General features: G+C 43.2%; 2 protein-coding genes and 1 long non-coding RNA gene across 4 annotated transcripts in view; 2 read left to right on the top strand and 1 right to left on the bottom strand.

Annotated features, from left to right (window-relative positions):
* Nucleotides 1-600: 600 nt before the first annotated feature.
* LOC139797653 (uncharacterized) lies at nt 601-1,466 on the bottom strand. The gene is made up of 2 exons (XR_011726540.1): nt 1,412-1,466; nt 601-740 (listed from the first exon to the last, which is right to left on the bottom strand). It is a non-coding gene; the product is annotated as an uncharacterized lncRNA (long non-coding RNA).
* Nucleotides 1,467-4,408: 2,942 nt separating this feature from the next.
* Nucleotides 4,409-18,321, top strand: ZBED1 (zinc finger BED-type containing 1). Of its 2 annotated transcripts, none has more exons than XM_071747242.1 (2): nt 4,409-4,547; nt 11,851-18,321. In XM_071747242.1, the coding sequence occupies exon 2, from the start codon at nt 11,902-11,904 to the stop codon at nt 13,987-13,989; it is 2,088 nt and encodes a 695-aa protein (XP_071603343.1). In that variant the 5' UTR covers nt 4,409-4,547; nt 11,851-11,901; the 3' UTR covers nt 13,990-18,321. The 2 variants fall into 2 exon arrangements, with proteins under 2 accessions (XP_071603343.1, XP_071603334.1); XM_071747233.1 differs by lacking the exon at nt 4,409-4,547 and adding an exon at nt 5,120-5,254.
* Nucleotides 4,414-22,952, top strand: part of DHRSX (dehydrogenase/reductase X-linked) — a 169,929-nt gene continuing 151,390 nt past the window's right edge. The window contains exon 1 of the mRNA XM_071747255.1: nt 4,414-4,547. Within this exon, the coding sequence (XP_071603356.1) occupies nt 4,436-4,547 (112 nt within the window). The 5' untranslated portion in view covers nt 4,414-4,435. The remainder of the gene's footprint in view (nt 4,548-22,952) is intronic.

Raw genomic sequence — 22,952 nt, 5'->3', positions numbered from 1 at the left:
CTGCAGAAGTTTTGCATGCAAATACATGTGGTAGGGGATTTTATTTTTAGTTTTATTTTTTAATTTTTGTTACTGCTTTTTTTCTGCATGCCGCCTTCCTGACTGTTTGGTCTTCGAGTCTGGAAAGAACTGCAGGGGGGATGCCCAGATCTTACTGGTTATGGAGGAGTGGTACTGGGGGAGAGGAAAGCAAACCCAGCCCCAACTACTCATGCTCCAGTTACCTCCTGAAAGCATGGCAATATGCTGAAAACTCAGATGCACAAGTGCAATAGTCACTGGAAGGGAGGTCACTTTAAAAAACCTGAGCAGCAGTAATAAGCACACTGCTTCTTGCTTTATAGCTGAGTGGTTTGAGCATTTGGTTGAAAAGGGGAAGTTGTCTCTATCCCAGTACTCCATTTATAAGTACTCCCAGTACTTATTAGTCCATATTTCTTCCTGTTCTTCTCCAATTTAAAAAATGTAGGCTCTTCAGGGAGTATGGACTGGAGCTCTGTTCCCTTGTTCCCATAAACTTAAATTCTAGGCTAAAAACCTTCAGATTTCTGTTCCTGGGCTTGACATCCTTATCACTATAGCCACACCAGCAAAGGTCAGTTTTTCCCAATGAGACTATTTTATTGAAAAGTGAAATACCTAAAAAGAATGAGAGGGATCAAAACCCATTCCCCTTCATTGGCAAATGCTGTAGCACTGGTTCTGTTACGCAAAAGGTTGGTCCTATACTCATCTACTATCTCTCCCAGCATTATGAAAAAAAAAGAAATGTGTCCAGTTAGATGACTGCCCACAGCAGAGGAGCCTGCTCTCAGTCTCTGGTACTTCCTACTGCATAACTTGCAGACACCTCTCCCCCTGGCAAAGCTTCTTTCCCCTTCCAGGCTACTATAAAGGGTGTGGAGGAGCTTACAGCTCCATCCTGTCTTGCTATGCTCAAGTGTCCAATATTAGGCAAGGTGATGTCTAGTTTGAGGGTACCTAAAAATTTCTTTTTTTTTTTTTCTTTTGATAAAAGGGGGAAAAATCATATGCAGACTGAAAGAGTTGTCTGCAGGTGCTCAAAACCTCACATGAATTCCAGACACAATCCCAACTGTTTCCCAGCACTGCCTAATCTTATGAGCACCTCCCTGCTGAACCTGAAAGCTCCTCAGGCATTTAACTTTATTCACCCACACATGTTAAGGAGATCCTGTTTTGGGAAGATAGGCACTTATCTCTTGCCTCAAGTCCCATTGCAATCCAGCTTAGGAAGACAGGCATTTAAATCCCTTTTAGAAGCCTGAAAAATTTGCAGCAGTCAGAATTATGTCTCGCTTCTTCTGGCATGGCCATCAGCTGCAACGTACATGTGAAACAGAGAGAGCTCATCTTGAGCTAAGCACAAGAGTGGAAGTGTATGTTTTACCATTTGAGAAGGATTGATGTAACACCATTGACATCTTACAAGACTGCCCCAACTATTACACCATGCTTGGGCAGAAAACATTGACCCCTACTACTGAACCTGGAACATCACATGATGAATACAGTTGTTGGTTTTATTTCTCATCTCAAAAGAGGGAAAACCAAGGGGAGCAAACTCATATACCTGGAAAAAAAATGTTATATGGGAGATAGTCATGGAACAAACAAGAAAAAAATAGGCCATAACCTGCTGATCCTCCATGCCATGCCAGAAATAATCTGAACTTGCAGGCTGACCTTGGGTTTGCTTTTGTCTGCTCTGATGTGGCCCTGTGCCTTGTGCCTTCCTGGCTGCACAGGCTCTCAGCTGCAACACCTACCATCTGGCCTACCTGATGTTTGCTGATTATGCTATTCTTCTGGGAAGTTTGAGCTCAGGGCTTAATTAGAGTCTAGCAATATTACCCACTTCCTTTCTTAAAGCTTTATGCATCTTTATGCAAAGCGTGGGTGGAAGCACTGTGATCAGCTTCAGCACTGCTTCATCAGCTCCAGTCCTACAGCAGGGACAGATAGGCTGGAGCACGTGTGGATGGAGTGTTCCTGGTGTTTCTGAGGACTTCCCAAGAGGATGCCTGTGCTCTTAGAGCAGGCTGGCTTTGCCTGCTGGCAACGTGAGCTCACTTACTGTTGCTGGAAAGAAGGAAGCAGTCACCTTCTGCAGGTCTTCAGAAGTGCCTCTCTCTGTTTGCTGCCCATGCAGCAAAGCTGAGGCAATTAGATCGCTCCTTTTGTCCCTTCCAGGGCTCAGACACCTAAAATTTAATTGAGGTAATAACATGTCAGTGAGGCATCTGCAGTAGATGGGCAAGATCCCATCCTGAATGCTCAAGGCTTCGTAGTTAATGATTGCAAGAAAAAAAAAGTATCACTAAGAAGATGGCAACGAGTGAAAACCAAGGGAAAGGAATTACCAATTAAAATTAGGATGCATTATAAGACACCATTTGAAAAGAATCAAAGACCTAGAGCCTTTTGCTAATGTTTTCATTCCTCCTCCACTTCTCATCAGCTTTTAGAAAAAAATAATTTAATATGGTGTTGAAAAAATTTTTCCTCATCCTTTCTGTGAGGCCATACTCATGAATCATGGAGGGTTGAAAATAATTTTAACACTTTGAGAAAAAGTAGAGGGACCAATAAGACCATGATGTTAACTAATTGGTTGTTGCCCCCTTAGTCTAAGTCTTTGGATATTGTTGTTTAAAAAAAGACAGAAGAGTGTTTATTTCCATAGTTTGAATGTGCATCAATTGATTTTATTATACTAGAAAACCTGAGAAAGCATGTATAGTTACATACAAATAGTGTAAATACACTGTAGGCAAATTTCACAGTTTAATGTTGCTCAGGGCTTTCATGAATGCTGTAGTTCTCAGGAAAGGATGTAAAGCAGCATAAAAGAATCAAGATTTGATTTTTTACTGAGATTAAGTTGAAAGAGTAATTCACCTTTACTAAATGTCAGTGCTTCTGCTTTCATGTCTTTTTATGTGATGCTCTTTCTACCACTTGGTGCATGGTTGAGAACAGTTTACCCTAAGAATGAATCCTTAATTGATGTGACTTTGAGATGCTTTATCATTTATGTTTGCATAATTCCATCTATTAATTAAAAAAAAACCTCACAAGAGATACATAAAATTAAATGGGTGTTTTTTTCTCAGAGGAAATACCCATTATCCTTTTACTTTATGCATATTCTTGATAGAAGACAGTCAGTTCTGCTGAGCAATCTGATCCGACATTGAACAAGTATATTGTTAAGTGTGTTTTTTCTCAAGGATAGGTTTATTTTTTTAAAAGGTGAAGAGAAGATACATTTCAAATGCAATTCCATGACTCGGTATGGTTGCCCATCATGCTCACTGACAAAATATTACCTAAGGATTTGAAACTGAATATATAGGTCAATGTCTCCTCTTGTGAAACCGACTGGTCACATTTTTTGTTTTGTATTGATACGGAAGCTCGTCTGTGCCTCTGAAACACTGCCAGCTCTGTTAATGAAAACCCTGGCAGGAGTTGTATTTACTGTAGCTGAACTCACCCATGTACCAGAAGAACTGGTAGGTAGGATGTACTCTAAGTACTCGATGTCTTAAAAACTACGCCGAGGATTTAAAACCGACAATAAAAAACCTTTGAGACAAACCCTTTGATACTCCAGGTATCGCTGTGCAGAATCCCTGCATCAGGCTCGTACAAAATCCAGGCTTCTGGTGTAAGAGTGCTCTGGACATAGGGCTGCATTTGGAGAAATCGCTATCTCCTTAGAGCCGCGACCAGGAGAGGATTCAGCTTGACGGCTGCCTGAGGTGACAGGGTCCGTCCCAGCCCCAGCGATGCCCGCGGGGCCCCTCACCTGTGCCGAGAAGGGGGATCGCGACACAGCTCGCTGAGCGCTCTCAGCCAGGGGATTCTGAAGCAGACCCGGCTGTCTCACTCCTCACCTCACCTGGGCACTTCAGGCTGCCTCTACCTGGAACCGACCTGGCAGCGAGACCCAGTGTGCACCCAGAGCCCGGCAGCCTCTCACCCTCTCCCGCCGCCGCTTCTCGCTCGCTGCTGAGTCACACCCCCTCGGAGCGCCGTTTCCCTCGCACCCCGCTCCCACCCCATCTTCCCGGGGACTCCGGAGGTGGAAGAGCCGCCAGCCCGTCGCTACCGGCTGCCTCTACGTCCGCCGCCGCCCCTTCCCTCCCAGCGCCGGCCGCGCCGCGGCCCTTCCCCCGCCGCACATGCCCAGAAGGGCGGGAGCCGCGGCGCGCCCGGGCGCTGCTGTGACAGCGGCGGCGCTTTCCCTTCCGCTGGGTGGGGGCAGCCCCACGCCGCGCCCCCTCTTCGACCCGGCCCGGCTCGGCGGAGAACCACCGAGCCACGGATCAGCCGCCCGCCCTCCCGCCTGCCGAGAGCTCCTTCCCCGCCTCGCCCCAAGCCAGCCGCCGCGGGGCGGGAGGCGGCCATGTCGCTATTGTCTGCTCTGGTGCCCTTGCTCCGGGTGTACCGCATCGGCCTCCTCGTCATCCTGCACCAGCTGCGCCGCCGCCTCCTCCCGCGCTGCCCCCTGGCCCCAGGTGAGCACCGCAGCCGGCGCCGCGGGGAGGGAGCGGGACGGGTGGCGGCAGCCGCGGCCTGAGAGAGAGGGAAAGTTTCCGCGCCTCCATCTACCCACCCCGGGGTTGGGGGACGGCGGCAGCGCCGGTGCCCCAGGGAGCGCGGGGCCGAGACTTTTAGGCCCAGCGGGGAGACAGGCACACGGTCAGGACAGGGTAACCGGGACCTTGGCAGCAGAAGCGGGTGGCCCGCACCGCGCCGCTTACCCCCACAGCGGGGCAAGAGCCGGCCCCACACCGCGGCGGCCCCGGCCCTGGCTCGGGTGCTGCCGCCAGGCTCCTCCTCCGCGGGTTGGGCCGGGCCGGGCCCACCGCGCCGCCTGAGGGCAAGCGGCCCGGGGGGGTTGCGGCTGCCGGGGAGCCCTCCCCGCCCCGCATGGGCCCCGCCCTCGCTGCCGCCGGCGGGCGGCGGGTCCCGGCCCCTAACCGCCCCGTCCGGCCCCCGGGCCGCTGCCGCCCCGGACGCGGGGCGGAGCGGGGGGCCGGGCCCGGGACGGGCGCCTGGCTGCACGCCGGCCTGACTGCGGCCTCGAGAGGCGGTGTGGGGTCTCCGAGGGCCGGGGGTCCCCGCTTCTCCTCTTCCTCTTTTTGTTTTGTTTTTGCTTTTCTGACTGTTTCGCCTCAGACCTTGGCTCAGAGCCGCGCGGGCGCAGCCTCCCTCAGCCCAGGTAGGTGCTTGGAAGGCGGGTAGCGGCGGGCAGCCTGCCCTTGGCTCGGCCACCGGCCCGGGATCTCCTGCCGCCGCTGCCCGTCGTGTCCCGGCCCCGCTGCCGGCCCTCACGGGCGGCTGGAACGGCGGGCCCCGGCTTCCCGGCCGGAGGGGAGCAGACCTGTGCTCTACAAACTTAAGTCTTTGATACCGGCTGACACTCTCTGACAGCCTTTAAGCTGACTGAGTGACACTCGGTAGTTTTCTCCTAAGGACTTCAGGTTAGGTATTTGTTGTAAGTTACGCTTTTACACTTTTCCGATTCGGGTCAACCAGCATGCTTAATACCGACAAGAAGAAACTTTCAGTTTGCCCGAAAACGAAGATCTGAATTTCCTCTTTCCTCACATTACTCTTGAAGACTTTAAAACGCTTCTGAGTTTATAAACTTAGAGCAAACTATGCTCTGAATGGATGCGTAGGGTATCATCAGGGCTGAGCGTACAACTGCATGCTAGTCAGTGCCTTTAACTTTCTCTGCTTAACAGCAAGTAAGCCTTTGTGGCTCTGTTTATAGTTTTAACCAAAGAAACAGTTTAAAAGATATATATTGGGAGGGTATAGTGTTTCAGTAAGGAGAGAAGGCAGATGAAGAAATTTTTTTTAGAAAATATCTGAAGCACTGAGGAGGAGACGGGACAAGTACACCACACAGTAAGAGGGTATTTGTGCATTTCATCACAGATAGCTTCCTTGGGTAGCATTTTGTCTACTTTTAATTAAGGCGTGATACTTCTTTGGTAGTCTGGGATTCTTCTGTCTTATTCCCATAAGACAGAGACCCTACACAAATGAGAGAACCCTGGTGACAGAAAGGGCAGATGTGCGCACATTTGAAGTCATCTGGGCATTTTTCTAGCATTAGTTTTTCTTGGCAGAGTGAACCTGGGTATTGTGCCTAGGGTGTGTAACAGTTTCCAAATCTTTTTTTTTTGAACCACAGAGACATAGCATGACGAAAATGTGAACTGAATGTTTTTTGGTTGTTTGGGTTTTTTTGTTTGTTTGTTTGGTTTTTTTTTTTTGGTCTGTTCTTAGCTACTATTAAAGCAAAACAAAACAACACAAAAGTGTTGAATTTGGAAATGCTGGAAGAAGGCAGTGAAGATCCAACCTGGGAAATGTTAGCTGACTAAGACCAAGGCAGACCTGACAGATGTGGAAAGTTTTTTTCAGCCCTAACGCAGGGTGGTTTCTTCCAAGGACAAGTAGTTTCCTCTTCAGATAGTTGTTTGCGTGGAGTTGCCTCTTGGCAGTTACCTGCTGCCCTGCTTCAACTTGCTGTGTCCAGCCATTGCTGAGAAAGGTGAATCAGTTTGTCAACAGGAACTTTTTTTACCCAGATTAACCTTGTTTCCATAATAACTTCAAAATAGCGACTGCAGTGCAGCAAAAAGTTGCAGTGTTGGTTAGAACGTGCTTAGTTAAAGCTCAGTACACTTGCGGAAAGAAAATTACAAGTAACTTTTCCAGACAGTAACCTGGAAAAGTGCATACGCTTAAAAGTGTATTTATTTTTTTTGAGGGGGTGTTCTGTAGCTCTGACCAGAATAGACATTATATTGTCAGGGTGCTTTCCTGGGGAGAGCCTGGAGAGGGGAAGCAGGACTGGGAAGGGCAGGGTGGCAGAGTCAGCCCTGCCTCTGATCTTGTCTCCTTGGCCCTGGTTTCCCCATCAGAGTTCCCACTCTTCGTGTGTCAGCAGCTCTCTTTGGAAGGCTAAAACTGAGGGATGCCTGGTGGCTTGTCCTTGAGATCAGTGGATCAGCAAAGGGGTCTGGTGTCAAGGAAGCCCTTCTGCCTCTGAATTTTCCATGAAAAGTTTGCTTTCTTGAGCTTGCCAGGAAGAAGTATTCAGTAGTTCAATCCAAGTAAACCAAATTAGTTTAATTTTTCTTTTCTTTTTCTTTATCCTTAGTCAAAGTTGTATGTTCTTGGTATGTGTGCTTTTGCATGGCTTTTAAAAGTACCTGTTTGTTTTTTCACATCTTTCAGGGGATGATCTAGCTTTTATAGATGGGATTCAAGACAGTCTTCGGGAAAGAGGGCTGTTTGAGGTCTGAAATCTAGATTCAGTGCAAAAACTTGGTAATTATTTTGAGTTGCAGTCCCAAAACATACTTACTATGGAGTGAGCCTGAGCCCTTCTACCCCAATACAGAGTAGGGAAGTGGGTCTGAAATTCTGATCATGATGTGCAGGAAAGGGAAATAGGAGCTGGGGGGATAAATGGAGTGCAGTCAGTGATTGCTTCGCTAACTAAAACCAGTATGCAAAAGTAAAGGGGAACTTATGTTTAACTTATATTAAAGCATTTTTCCAAGTACTAACTACATAAATAGCATAACTGGTGATATGTAGTATAAATTATGTTAGTGTTCAGTGATCTAAAACTAATAGTTTCTCTAGAAATTACTGCTTGGATTTCACTGCCCTGGATGGCTGCATATCTTGATCTAAACAGCTTTCAAAAATAAAAATTTAATCAGTGGATTGGTAAAACACAAAATCATGTAAATTGTGACACCAGGATATTAAACTGGAAATGTGGTCACTGAAAGTCATCCTACTGATAACAAAAATGGTTCTTATAATAATCTTGGTATTTTCAAAACTTTGCAAGGAATTTATTTGGCAGCTTCCTCCTGCTCTTTCTTTTCTGCTACATACATTTCATTGAAATCTGGTTGGGAAAGATTAAATACTGAATGTTTTGTAGTTCTGAAGTCTTTGTAGTAAAATTTGGTACCTGTAATTAGTAGAAAAATAGCTCTGAAAAAGTTAGTAATGTGGCCGAAGTTCAGACAATCTTAGAGCTGACTCTTTTTCTTCTTACAAGTGATTGAAATTTCATAGATATTTTAAATTTGCCTCCATTTCTAGTTATTCTAGATAATAATTGGTATGGAATTTCTTTACAATTAATCGTAAAATATCAATTAGGAAGAAACATCTCTTAATTTCAAGTAATATATTAAGGATTTTTAGTTTATGTGAGTAAACCAGGATGAGAGACTGAGCCCTTCCTGCTCAAAGCCGTATGAGCTCTGGTCTATTAAACATCCTGAGGTGGGCAGAGAAATGAGCAGGTAGGAAAGATTGAGGGCAGGCAAAAATAAAGTAGCATCTAAAAATTAATCCCTCTCCCTCGCGCATGCGTGTGAGAGTTATTTAGGTAGTTTCAGAAGTGAGGAAACACCTGTTTTATGGTTGTCCCTGTGCTGAATGAGGCAAGGACTATGCGACAGCGATCCCTACCATGTAATTAGGGTGCCATTGCTGTGTGTGCACAAGGGGGCAGAGCTAAGGTTGGCAGGGTGGCTGCACACCCCATGTTTTGTTTCCTCACATCTCTGTGCTTGGTTTCACAACCCGAGTGACTCTCTTACAGGTTTTGAACCTATTTCCTTCTCCACCAGGGAAATTGAGCCCTGCCTGGTGCAAGGGTAGCACTGTTGCCCTCTGCAATGCATGTTGTTACTGGCACTTTGGTATTTTGTTCTAATCCCTGCTCTGGAGAAGGGGAGTCATGGGTTTGTGTTAGGAGAGTGAGAGGGGCTTGAGTGGTGTGAGGAGGCAGCACAGTCTGCCCTGAGGAGAGCAGGGACAAGGTGCTAGGGCTAGGAAACATCTCTTCCTCCTCCCGGAGTGTGCTGGAGGCCAGCAGAGGATCCTGTCTGCAGGCTCTTAAAAGCCAGAGCATGCGTACTGGCTGGTGGTGTTGGTCAGCTGCATGGAAGAGGTGAGGATAACAACAGCTTCTCAAGGTTCAGTCTGTTTCAGTGTGGATGGGAATTTAAGGGAGAAGGGGAAGGCCAGGTTTGTAGCCTGAAGGCTTCTGCACGCAGAAGAGTTTTCAGGAAACCAGAGCGGCAGTATTTTTTTATCATGGAAAGATAGGCAAGCTGAAAGAGAGCATTTCCATCAGCTGCCTTTTAACAAGCTGTAGCACTTCCCAAAGGGGCCAGGAGGTGCCCAGTGGATTTCATTCTGTGAGGTGCTGATGTCTTCAGTTTGGCTCAGAGTGGAAGCTGCTCTGTTTTTTTGCCAAGCCTAGGCTATGAATACTTAGAGTGTGTCACTGAAACAGGAAAACTAATCTCTTCCTGAAGAAAAATGAGAGGTATGGGTTTTGGTGATGGCTTTTTTGCCTTTTTTCTTTCTTTTTTTTTTTTTTTTTTTTTTTTTTTTCCCAATGGTGCCAGTTATGCTGTATAACACTTGAGGAGAGGCAGGGATGATCAGGAGTTTATATTTGAGTTATTATGACAGCTGAATTAGTGTCAGATCCATCTCAAAATGATGGCAAAGCTGTAACATACATAAGGATGAAGGGTGGGGTTAATCTGTAGCACTCCCTTGATCTAAAATAACTTGCATTTTATCAGTCTGTGCTGAACTTTTTATGATCCAAAGTGTGTCATACTAACTTTAAATATTAAAGATGCACCAACTCTTCTATTACGGTGCCCTCCTCCTTGCTTTCAGGAACTGCCATGTAACTGCAAGGGAGCCTCTTAAGATTTAATGAAGTACTGGAAGCCTCTATACCTCCTTGAGAGACCATGCCATGGATTGCAGTGGAGGGATCTGAAAGCAATACTAATGCATACTGATACAACATATTTTGTCAATACACAGTCTGATGCTATGGGAGGATTACATCATTATACATTACCCTGCTTTATCTTTCAAAATCATCAGTTTTGTGGGATTGCATACCTTCATGCTGTTGATATGCACATCTTTGGAATTATGCAGCATTACCATGTTGAATCTATAGTTTATCCTGGCAACTTAAAAGACACTGAATGAATCACTGTAGAGGGCAGGCTAGCAGCCAGGACATTGCCCCCTCAGGAAAAAAAGGTCTACACCCAGAAATAATCTTCAGATATAAGTACTGAAAACAAATCCAATAAAATGCTTGCCCCGCATCCTTCATTCTGGTTCTAAACCAACAGCTGTGTTTAGATACGTTTAGTCTTGGTAAAACTGTCTTTGTGTTTTTATTCAAGATGTACAGAAAGTGCTTAAAAAGACCAGCTCTAGTTCGGAGGGAAAATGTATTTTCTTAGGGATTTTCATCAACAGCAGGAAATACACCGGAGAAGATTGCAGGCATACTTTTTTGCGGGGGATATTCCTTTCAGCAGTATGAAAAGGTCCCGTTGTTTCTTCCTCCCCCAGTCAGCCACTCTTAGCACCTGGCAGTGTCTGGGCTTGAGCACAGGTGCAGCTGTTGGATGGAGGAAGAGGGATGCCATTGCTTTCAGGCTGGCTGCAGAAATGCTCCTGATGTATCTCTCCTGCTCTCTTCTCCTGGATTTTTGTGGCAGAGGTCACATCCACGTTTAACTGGTGGCTTCCTTCTCCTTCCCAGTCGTGGCCAGGCCCCTGGCAAAGGGGTATTTGCTCTCAAGGTGGCTCGGCTGGTGGTGTGAAGGAAATGAAAAAGCATCAGCATGCAGTCATGCTATGCTGTGGCTTGGCTCTCTGCTGTAGCAATATCAGCTCCAGCACTGTGCACAGAGATGCTGTAGGCCTCGAGTTGTCCTTGCATGTGACTCTTTGCACAAGAAGCATTTTCCTGTGCAGATATCGAGGTACAGATTGCCAAGTCTTGCCTTGTTGCCATGCTCATCTCTAGAGTGTCACCCTCTCTTGACTTCTGTAGCCTTTTGAAGAAAATACAGCAAAGTTATTTTCTATCTGATGTGGATAATAACATTTATTAGTACTTCCCTGTCTGTTTTTCCTGTAATTATAATGCACTGTTATTCCAGGAACCACAATTGAGAACTAGTAGTTCAGGAGATGACTTTGATTTCAGAAAGAGAGGGCAGGAAAGGTGTCACGTGCATCGTTAATCTGCATGCAAGCTCAAACTCCTTTTATTTCAGTCAGAAAACATCTTTACATTTCAGAGGAGCAGCATTATGCTGTAATTTGCGTCACAGATTTTTTTTTTTGGCCTTTTTTTTTTTTTTTTTTTTTTCTTAAACCAAATGCTGGAACCATTAGATCAAGCTAACAAAACTTCGTTCAAAATAAACAAACAATAAAACCTTTGCTCCTTCAGTATCAGGTTTCAATTTGAATAAATGTTAACTGTGAAGTTCAGTATCTCTTAAGCAAGAAGGTACCCTACTCTATCCCTAACTCTAAGGGATAAACCCTTTTGTCCAAACCTTAATACAACTTAAAAGACAGGAAAATGCTATAGCAGACGACCAGTTTGTGTGACAGTCACCTATCAACTCTGTGGTGGTTGTTACTCTTTCTCTACCCAGAACTACTAATTATAGTTCTGGAAACAAAACTCAGGTCTTCTAGCTTGTAGCAGAATGTGAGTTATTAGAACCCTATTTAAGTTTTTGACATTTCAGTGGGCTTCCTGTAGGTCACACTTCCTGCAAATCTCATCTTTGAATTTGCAAATGTAATTAGTAAGGTAGGTTTCTTGATACGTTTGCAGCAACACTGATTTCACATAATTAAGTGTGGTCAAACTTGTGCTTTCTCATTGTATCTTTATCTTACTGCCTTTATCAGGTACTCATTAATGAGTGAAGGATCAAAAGGTGGGACGGTGGCCAAGAAGCAATGGAGAATAAAGGTTTAGAAGGTTCCCCATCAGACCTAAAGTTAGTGGCTCACCCGAGAGCAAAGAGTAAAGTGTGGAAGTACTTTGGGTTTGATACCAATGCGGAAGGATGCATATTACAGTGGAAGAAGATCTACTGCCGTATTTGCATGGCACAGATTGCTTACTCAGGAAACACCTCCAACCTTTCCTACCACCTCGAGAAAAATCACCCTGACGAATTCTGCGAGTTTGTGAAAAGTAACACTGAGCAAATGAGGGAAGCCTTTGCCACTGCGTTTTCAAAAATCAAGCCTGAGTCGTCGCAGCAGGTTGTTCAGGATAGCCTCATCATGAAGACCTACCAGAACTACGAAAACAAAAAGCATCAGGAACTGACATCTGCAGTCATCAGCTTAATTTGTGAGGGTATGTACCCAGCCTCTATCGTTGATGAACCCACCTTCAAGGCCCTCTTGAGAACAGCGGACCCCAGGTATGAACTTCCCAGCCGGAAGTACTTCTGTACAAAAGCTATTCCAGAAAAGTACAATGCCATTAGGGAAATTGTGCTGAAAGAGCTCACAGAGGTTCTGTGGTGTGGCATATCCACGGACATCTGGAGGAGCGAAAACCAGAACAGGTCGTACGTAACTGTTGCAGTTCACTTTCTCAGCAGCAGCCATGCCAACTGCCTGGTGGTGAACTCGCGGTGTTTAAAAACATTTGAAGTACCGGAGGATAACATTGCAGAGACTATTACACGAGTCCTTTATGAAACATTCATTGAGTGGGGGATCAATTCAAAAGTCTTTGGTGCTACAACAGATTACAGTAAAGACATTGTGAAAGCTTGCTCTCTTCTAGATATTCCCGTACAGATGCCTTGTTTGGGGCACACTTTTAACGCAGGAATACAACAAGCTTTTCAGCTCCCCAAACTCTGCAGCCTTCTTGCCAGGTGCCGAAAACTGGTGGAGTATTTTCAGCAGTCTACGGTCGCCATGTACATGCTGAGTGAGAAGCAGAAGCAACAGAATATTCTCCACTGCATGCTGATAAGCGACCGCGTTTCCTGGTGGGGAAGCACGCTCGCCATGCTGCAGCGCCTCAAGGAGCAGCAGTTTGTCATTGCAGCTGTTCTTGTGGAGGACAGCAACAACCACCACCTCATGCTGGAAGCCAGTGAGTGGAATACAATCGAAGGGCTGGTGGAGCTGCTGCAGCCTTTCAAGCAAGTTGCGGAGATGATGTCTGCCTCAAAGTACCCTACGATCAGCATGGTGAAGCCGCTTCTCCATATGCTTCTGAATACTACCTTGAACATCAAAGAGAACGATTTGAAAGAAATCAGCATGGCAAAGGAGGTGATTGCTAAAGAGTTGTCAACCACCTACCAGCACACACCTGAGATAGACATGTTTCTCAACGTTGCAACTTTCTTGGATCCCCGCTACAAAAAACTCCCTTTCCTTTCAGCCTTTGAGCGGCAGCAGGTTGAAAACAGGGTGGTAGAAGAGGCAAAAAGCCTGCTGGAGAAAGTAAAAGAAAATACCTTTAGGACTGAAGAGAAATTCTTCACTGTTTCAGAAGAGCCCCCTGTGAAAAAAATCCTTATCTCTTCTACTCCTCCTCCTACAAGTGTCATCAACAACATGCTCGCAGAGATCTTCTGCCAGACAGGAGGAGTGGAAGACCAGGAGGAATGGCATGCTCAGATTGTTGAGGAGTTGAGCAACTTTAAGTCACAAAAGGTCCTTGGTTTGAACGAAGACCCGCTGAAGTGGTGGTCTGACAGACTAGCTCTGTTTCCAGTTTTACCAAAGGTTCTTCAAAAATACTGGTGTATTTTGGCCACGAGGGTCTTCCCTGAGCGCCTTTTTGGTTCTTCTGCTAATGTTGTAAGTGCAAAGAGAAACCGGTTAGCCCCAGCTCATGTGGATGAGCAGATCTTTTTGTATGAAAACAGTCGGAATGGGTCTGAGGCAGAACCGGAGGACGAAGATGAAGGGGAGTGGGGTTTGGAACAGGAACAGATTTTTAACTTAAATGACTCAGTAAATGTAAACAACAATTTCTTTAATATCCGAGACAGTGGGTTTGTTTAACAGGACTGCTGCGGTACATTTAATAACAAAGAAAAAAAGGTATTTGTCTTAAGTTACCAAAAATACTTCTGTTTTATGCTATGAATGCTGTAAATATTGAACAGTTGTAACAAACTCGATTTAGCTTCCGTTGTCTGTGTTTTTCCCGCTGTCTTAAAAGATGAATGACTTGTGATTAAACAGCACTGAAACGAATGAGGAAATAAATTCTACAAAGACTCTGATTTCTGACTGTGGCCCAGATTTCAGAGAGCACTTACCCGTGTGCTTCTTTTCCACTTGGCTTCAGTGGGAGACAAACACATGCTTATGTGCTTTCTGTTCATAAAAATGTTTTCCTGAATTAGGACCCTGAGCAAGGGTGTTTTTAAGATCTATGCCTCCGTTTGTAAGTCCTGCGTGACTCAGGATTTTAGCTTTAAATTTTCGATTTTAAAACATTATTTTTAAAAACCTTAAATCTGAGCAGCAATTATTTTTGAAGTGTATCGATGCTACGGAATGGGAGAAGTTCTTGAGCCTGATTTTTCTTTTTCACTACCTCATGTCTTAGGCCTCTGGTCTATGCCAGGAAAGTTCAGCTGGTATAATTCTGTCAATTAGGAGACTAATGTATTACTATTTTAACTGATGCTGTGCTGTCATAGGCTGTAGTGTGGATGCATTTAAACCGGGATAAGTTATTTTCCTTTCCACTGCGGTGCGAATGGTATAAACACTTCCTAAACTGGTATTGCTGTGTCCATATTAGTCTGTTTTTACCATTTCACTGCAGTAGCTGAATGGCAAAAACTTTCTTTTTGTGTGTGTGTGTGTGTCTAGGCAAGCCCTGATTGTAGTCTCTTGTGCTTTTCACAAAGTGGTTATGAAGCACACAGGGTTGGAGCAGTGTTGTGTTGCCTTTGCTCTGTATGTTTGCCTTCGCTGACCTTAGGGCTGATGCCAGGCAGCGTGAAGCAGGCAAGGCATCAAGACCCCTCAGGAGCTGAGGCAGGGAAGGGGGGGAGGGATGGAGAGGGTGGAAATTTGTATGGGCTGTGGGTCTAACTGTCTGTCTGTCTATGTTATAAAATCCTTAACCTCTTAATTTAAATGGAGACTTTGCCCAGGGTAGCTAGAAAATTTTGTTGGTGAGAAAAGCAAAATAAAAAGCTTTAATATCATGTAAATATATTTAAAAGAAGGGGACCTCTCCATTCCCAATGTGTTTAGTGAGTCCTTAAGGTTGTTTCTTGTTACATTAGCACTTAAAAACTTTTTTTTTTTTTCTCCTGTCTCTTTTTGATTCAGTTTGTAGAGCGGGTTTCAGTCTTGTCCAGTCTAATGTTTGAGTACTGTTTCCATTTAGTTGTTATATATTGTAATTGCTTCCTTTGTGTCTATACCTATGTGTTTTAAGTGTTTTAAGCCCTTTGGAGAACTTGGCAAAAAAGAAAAAAAGAAAGAAAACCAACCCAGATCCCCCATCTCTTATGAAATACCACAGGTGATAAACAAGATTAGTGTTCTCATGCTTGGCACAGAGCGGGATGGTAGCCAACATTTTCCCCTGAAATGTGAAGGGGAGGACTCTTGGCATAGTCAACTCACAGTCAAGGTTTGCTTGGGGTTTTGTTACTGGTGTCTTGTCACCCTCCTCAGCTTTGGTCTGCATCTATGTTAACCACACTGTTTTTGGACAGAAGTCTGTAGAAGATTGGCTGTTACTGTTCTGGAGGAAGCATGCTGGGTAGATGTGTGGTTGTAGAAAGGGCCCAACAAGGAGGAACATAGAAAAATGAGAATTATGATGGAATTTAATCTACTGCCAGACTGCTTGTTTGATTTAGTTGAATTTTTTTTTTTTTTTTTTTTTTTTTTTTTTTGCAAATTTCAGGCCTCTGTGTTCTTTGTTGGTAACAGGAAGGAGCAGGTGGGTGAGGACAAAGGACAGAGGCTGCATTAGAGGAGCAGTGGAGGAAATAGCAAGAAACTACCTGATACTTTAAGGCCTGGGAAAAATGCATTGAACAGGTGATGTGGCCCATGTTTGGCTGTCAGTAAGCCTAGGCTTTCACTCATCAGCCTCCCCCCAAAAGTGCACTGTTTTTGCCTATATTTGAGTGCCAGCTGGTGTCACCTGCGTCTGCTTGCACTGCCTCCACTTGCTGCCACTGCTGCTAGCCCTTGAGGAGTTTTACAAACACTAGGGTGAAGTGTGCACATCTTCTCTTACACGAGCATGATTCAAAGCTGTGCCCTTGGAACCAAGGCGGAGGCACAGAGCACTCTTCCCCAGTCCATGCTCAGCCTGCCCCCTTTGGCATCATCTGTCCTGTTTCCCCCCTTGTCCCTCTCAAGCTAAATGTACACAGTGATGCTCACAAGCAGCTATACTGAGATAAGTGCAATGCACTACCTTCCTTCCAGCTTCTTTTTTATTTTTTGGTATCCAAAATAAAACTAGTTGGTTCAATTGATGTGTCTTTCAGCATTCTTACAAAAAAAAAAAAAAAAAAAAAAAAAAGAGAAGAAAAAGAAGACAAAAAAAAACAACCAAAAAAAGCCATTGTTAGTCTTACCCATTGTCTGTGAGATTTTTATTTAATGTTTAACTCTGGAATATTGTTAAATAAACCCGAAAAATAAGTTAGTTACTAGATTGTTTGTCTGATATGTGTTCATATCTGCTGCACTTTATGACTTTGAACTCTTCTGCAACAAGGGGAGGTTATATTCTAAGGTCTTGAAGCTATGCATTTATTTTCCTTTTGATCCTGTAAGTTATTAAAAAAAAAAAAAAAAAAAAAAAGGCTGTACAAATCTTTTGGATTAAAAAAAAAAAGCTGAAAAATATCAGAAGTTTAGATGGTTTCTCTTGCTTAAATACGTGTGGTGTTTTTCACTTAAAGGCATAATCTCTGCTGTTTAGTTGGGTGGAGAACCAAAGTTTCAAAGCTGTTTTAAATATTGCTACAACATGAGTTAAACCATGGGGTTATTGCCAAGGGTGGGCCCAGCACACGTTTCCAAATTATGCTATTGACTTAGATTTATGTTCGTGTTTCTTGACAGCTAATTTGAATCCACAGCGTAATGATTCCTTTTCTCTTTGGTACAGCCAAGACATCTTCTTGGAGGGGCAATAGAGAAACTTCAGTTTTGAGTGCTTTCATGCTGCAAAAGTGAATTTTTAGACATCCTGTCAAAGTATGTACTTGATGTCAAAAGAAGAGTAATTGCCTTTTGCCACCAACTGCGAATTTCAGTGTTAAAATTGATCTGGCTAAACAAGGTTTCTTAGGGTAAGCAACGTAACTAAAGGGAGTTTCGTGTGTCTGACCAACCTTTGTACATATGTTGCCTCTCTCTGCCATTAGGAATTGCTCTGAAGACAAAAGGAAAACCAAACTGAAGTTGAAAAGATGAATTTTCCCAGCAAACCATGTCTGGGATGCCTTGTTCTGGATCGTTTTAAGATTCTATCACTGCAGTGTTTTAGATTAATTCGACGGGTTTTCTTTAATTGATGTCATGGTGGTCCAGTAGCTTTAAAGGAGCATTCATATGCAGGCAGGAATATCAAAAGCAAAAGAAACTTGCACTAACTGTCTATTTGTATTATTTTATAAGCATTATGAATACAGTTCATTATTTTGTCCTTTTTGTGTGATAGCTTAAAAGAAAGGGGTCACCTGAGGACGTCGCTTCTGAAGCAGGGGAAGCATACAGATTTGAACACAGAAGTAGTGTATTTTACATATTCCATGAAAATTTGGTAAAGGAAACTTTATGCTCTAAAAATTGTATTTCAGTCTCTGTACACCGTACGTCTTCTGGTGGCCTCCATTTCTGTCCTTCTCGGAGGATGATATCTTCCTGAAGGTCTGGTAATCCTGGTTCTGGTAGTACACTGCTGTCTAGTCTAGGCTGTCTTTGACTGTGCTGAGAAGACTCTTGGTTCTTGATTTGGTGTTTTATGACACTTTTTGTTGTTGTTGCTTTTTTTTTTGCAGGCAAAGACTGTGATCTGTCTCACTATATATCCTCTGAATCACTAATCTTCTGCTAAATTCAAGATGTATTTTATTTTTAGAGGATGTAGGGAAATTACAGTTGTGTTTGTTTTTTTTTTTTTAAATAGCATTATTATTTGGTGCTGCAGAGATAATTTAAAAATACAGTGTAATATTATGTCTGTCTTAAAGCCTACATCAGTAAATGATATCAAACGAGTTTACTATTTAAACTGGAATTGCAAAACATCCCTACAGTTGTTGTATAATACTGTCATTTTTACATACAAAAGTATTCCTTTAGATTGAACAATAAAAATGAATTAAATAGATCTTTTGCTGCTTCTACAGTAATTTTCAGTGCCCCTGCAGTTGTGTTAAAGTTCCACAAGGGAATTGAGTTTACTATTTAAAAAAATGAAACGCAAACACAGTGTTTTTCAGCTTACTTTGTGTTTTAAGAGCCTTTTTAGTTTATAGAATTTGATTTATGTCTTTTTAAAAGGCAAAGACTGTTGCAGGAGCTGTCTCCAAATGAGAGTCCCTCAGACTCTGAAATGTTAATATTATGATTTTTGAGCATTAATGTTGACATTTCCAGGCAGGGTGGTATTGATTTCCCCTGCTGCCAGAAGAAAAGGTTAGTGTTAGTAGAAATGATGCTGCCATCTATAATGCTTTGAAGTGGTGATCAGATGTGTCTTTTTCTGCTGAAAAGACTTACTACCTGCAGCACAGGTGTGCTGATTTCCATGCATTACAATTAATTTTACTTCCAATTACTTTAATTTGCAAAGTTCTCCTCTATCTGTCTTACAGGTATATTAGCCTGGCCTGGACTTGGCAGAGTGCTGGGTGGGAGCAACAGGGAGAAGGAGCCCTTCTCCACTCTGTTTTTTTGCAGAAAGATTGCTGGAGAACAGGCTAGCTCAGTTTAAAATGAGTTTAAGCTAGGTTCTTATTCCAGTCTGCTGGGGCTACAGTGCCTGTGCCATGCTGCAAAAAGGCAGAGCCAGGGATTCTTCCCTCCTACAGCTCCAACCCCCACCAGAGTGATGTAAAATTGAACACATTGCTCAGCTGGACCAAAATTTCATACATAAGATGCTGGGAAATCTGGCAGAACACTGCTAGGCAAACATGCTTGGGGTCAAGGGCACAGTAAGCAATACTAGTCCTTCTTACATATCAGGTTTAGAAGTGGGATGTGTCTACTCCGGTTGTTTGGGTTGTCAGGATAAATGTCTTTAAGTGGTGCTAGTTTGTTGTCTTGGATGAAGTTTTTCCTGGGAAATTTTGTGATTATTATACTTCCATATTTAACGCTGACATAGAAAAAAAGAAGTGTTCTGTGGCATGTGAATCTAGATTTTATATGGAGGCTAAAGCTATACTTCATATTTGATAGATATTTGGGGTGTAACATTTGCAGTGGTTTTACTGTTAACAGATTCCATGGCCACGTACATTCAGCTATGGGAAGTGGTAGTGTAGTCCTGTATGCCAGAGACAGGAAGGGATACTTTTATTTGGAATAAATAAAAAATGTTTTTATTTTAGCACTTTTAGGTAGAGAAAAGTGAAAATGCATCTGTAAACTTATATAATAGTGTAATAATTTATCTAGATATATTTGCAGATAATTGATTAGTTAGATTTACTTAGTACATTGGAAGTATGACTGTATATCCATAATGTTATGTCCAGCAGTGATTCCTCAAGAAATGCAGAATGAGTTTGTTGGGGTTGTTTTTTGTTTGTTTGGGTTTTGGTGTGTTTTTTTTGTTGTTTGTTTGTTTGTTTGTTTTTTTGTTGTTTGGGGTTTTTTGGTTTTGTTTTTTTTTTTTTTTTTTTGGGTTTTTTTATTACATATGATTTCTGTCATTGTCCCCACACACTTGCAGTCAGGAATGAGAAATTAATCTTTTACTTCTCCAACAGATTCTGCTTTGCTTTTAAGTTTTAACCATTCTGTGTGTCTTTGTATCACTCTGTCTTTATAGACACTGTGATTGAGAAGGTTTCATTCTCTTTGTTGCTTTTTTAATGTGCTTTTTTCTCAGGAGTCATCAGTGAGGTTTACAGTGATAGGAATTTAGTCTCATAACAAGGAAGATGTAGAGTCAGCATCAGGAAAGCTTGTGCCAGAAACATCCTGTCCTGTGTCATGAATGTTGTGCTCTGAGAGAAACCTTCATCTTCTCAAGTGTGGTTATCCGAGATGTCTTTGTGAGAGAAAAATAAAGTGCTTTTGCAAACAACACACAGTTCTGTTTTCTGGGTGGTAGTTCAGTTTGCTGGGGGGTTGTGCTTTGGGATGCACTCAGAGGTTTGGCCTGAAATTTAAGTTTCTTGAGCATGCAGCAGAATTTATATAAATACAGGGAAATAAACAACAGCTGAATCTGCCAAACTTAGTCGCTTTGTTGGTGAGAACAAGTAAGAAGTGGGTCCATCCCAGAAAAAAATGTAGCAGGAGTCTGCAGTTTCTGTCTGAAATACTGGCAGTGTTTAAAAATACTAAATGATTAACCCTCCTGTAGTCTGAAATTTCAGAACTGTGTAAAGCATGTGGTTTGCACACTTCTTGGTGTTTCCATGCTGCTGCTGGTGAGCTCTGTTGGCTTCAAGGCCAGTGCTCCAAAGGGTCAGGGAGGAGTTTCAGTACAAAGGTAGTGGAGGAGAAGAAGCCTTATCATATCCCGCCCTCTGCCATGGGAAGCCTGGGCTGAAGTGGCTGTTTCTCAATGATACTTTGACACAGCCTCTCTGATCTACCACAGACACATTAACATGCAGGCCAAGAACTTGCCACTTGCAAGTCCCGAGGGAGTGAGTGGTGGGAAAGAGCCAGTCTTGTGGATGAGTGGAGCCTTCTGTGTGTGGTAGGTTTCATTTCTTGTCCCTCATTTCATTCCCTGTTTTATTTCCTATGCAGGTAGTGTGTACATTAGTGCTGATCTGCTGTGTTAGTCACTGTGTGGCTCTGACATTCCAAGTGTGAGGAGGATGTGTTTCCTTCAGGCTTTCAGGACATGGTGAAAGTAGGCAAAAGTTGCCAGGTGCTGGATGTGGTTTGCTGCCTGGTTTGCATGAACAGCAGCTTGAGGATGATATTTATTTTTACCCATAGTGCTGCAAATTTGAGCCTGGTGTTGCTGCTAGGAGATTTCTGCATGCCTGGTCAGAGAAATGAAGTGAGAAGAGAGCAAACCTTCTGCATGTTGTGTCTGGAAGTATGATGTAATTCCCAGGTGAATTTAAAGCAGTCACATGAACTAGTTCTTTTGTAGTCTTGCAAGCAGACCATCTTGTTCATGCCCTGCTCCCTCCGTTACTTTGAAAATTACCATTTTCATTACTTTGGCTGATCTTCGCAAAGATTTCACAGTTCTTTTTGGAGATAAATTCACAGATAATATAAGAAACTATTTGTCTATAGTTAAGAGGGTTGTGTATGCTTTTTGTACCTTTTTTTTGGCAATGTATTTTAGAGCTGATGGAAAATAATTTTTTTTTTTTTTTTACCCAGAGATGGAATACACAAATATCCAAAGTAGGTTGTATGCAGAGACTAGTAAGCTCTTCTTGCTTTGAAGTGTTCAGCCCAGTCTGTTGGCTGCACTTCTACCCTGTCTCTGTGGTGTTTAGGAAGGCTGATGTGCTCTGCAGGGGGAAAAACTGATTCCTCTGGAGTGTTTTCCCTGTGTTTTTGTGTTGCTGGTGCTGCTTTCTGGTCTATACACACCTGAAGAAAGGGGGATGGGCCAGGGCTTTTCCCCTGATTTTGGTGCTTTTGGTTGGCTTCCCTGGCAAGAGGATTGTGCTGATGGTAGCAACTGCTGGGTGATAAGTTCCCGAACATGAAGTCTACAAAATGATTTCTCTCATTTTATGTTTATTTTTAGGCTAAGATGAAAGTTATGCAAGGTGTGGCCTGAAAAGGAGCCTTCAGACCCTTTGCACTAACTACTCGTGAGTTAGGCATCCAAATATAGAGTATGGGATTTAATCCCGACAGGCGGTCCATTTTGCATGCTCTACCTTGAGACCCACTAGAAATGCTGGCATCATAAGTGTATCTCTTTAAATCTATTTTAAATGATGGTGTTCTGAGGTGGGCTGCTTTTTTAGATACAGACCACAAGTTTTCTTTTTCCATGTATTAATTTTTTCTTCAGGTATGTTTTACATGTTTGTATCTATAGGATCGTTCTGTCTAAAGTGAGTTACTCAAACACTTGAGGTCAAGGTGTAGGTAAAGTCAAGAGAAGTATTTCCCCCCATGACTTGAAAGCTGGAAGTCTTAATTACTTTCTTTGAGAGAAGCAACTGTAACTCCCAAAACATGGGAGAACATAAAATGTAGGTAATTCTTTAGGTAAAATTCTGAATAAAAGGCTTAAGTTGTAAACTTAAGCCCCTTTTCCACCCTGTTACCTACATGGCAGCAATATGGGATGGACCCATAGTATTTCAGTGACCATACAAGTGACAGAACAACATTGTTTTATCTAGTTATTACTCTTCTTGCTAAGATGTTTCAGTTTAGATGATTCAGTCTTAACAAGCATAAAATCAACAATTTGAGCAGATGTGAGTGAGCTTTTCTATTGCTTGTGCCTTATGTGATAAACAGGAGCTTTTTCTTCTTCTTAATGTAAACCAAAGGAAAGAAGGCAAACAGGGGACTAATGTTTGAGTTGGAAGGCTGTGTGTGTGTGTTGTGCTCCTGCAGCTGAAGCACCACTGATGGATTTCTGAACTTGGCGATGGGTTGTGCTTGTGCCAATAGGGCATTTGGGTCTAAAGATGAGCAGATGGTATCTTGCAAAGAATATATGACCTTAGCTCTCAGGTCAGTGCTATGCCAATAAATGTGCTACTTCACCCCAAGCGTTTTAGCTGGTTGTGCAGCTAGCAACTTCTGCTGTCACTCAGTGTTTTTGGGAACTACTTGAAGTGGGA

Source organism: Heliangelus exortis, chromosome 1, assembly GCF_036169615.1.
Source record: "Heliangelus exortis chromosome 1, bHelExo1.hap1, whole genome shotgun sequence".
In the NCBI taxonomy this organism is placed as follows: Eukaryota; Metazoa; Chordata; class Aves; order Apodiformes; family Trochilidae; genus Heliangelus; species Heliangelus exortis.
The sequence above is the reverse complement of the archived record's forward strand: the minus strand, read 5'-3'. Positions and strand labels throughout refer to the sequence as shown.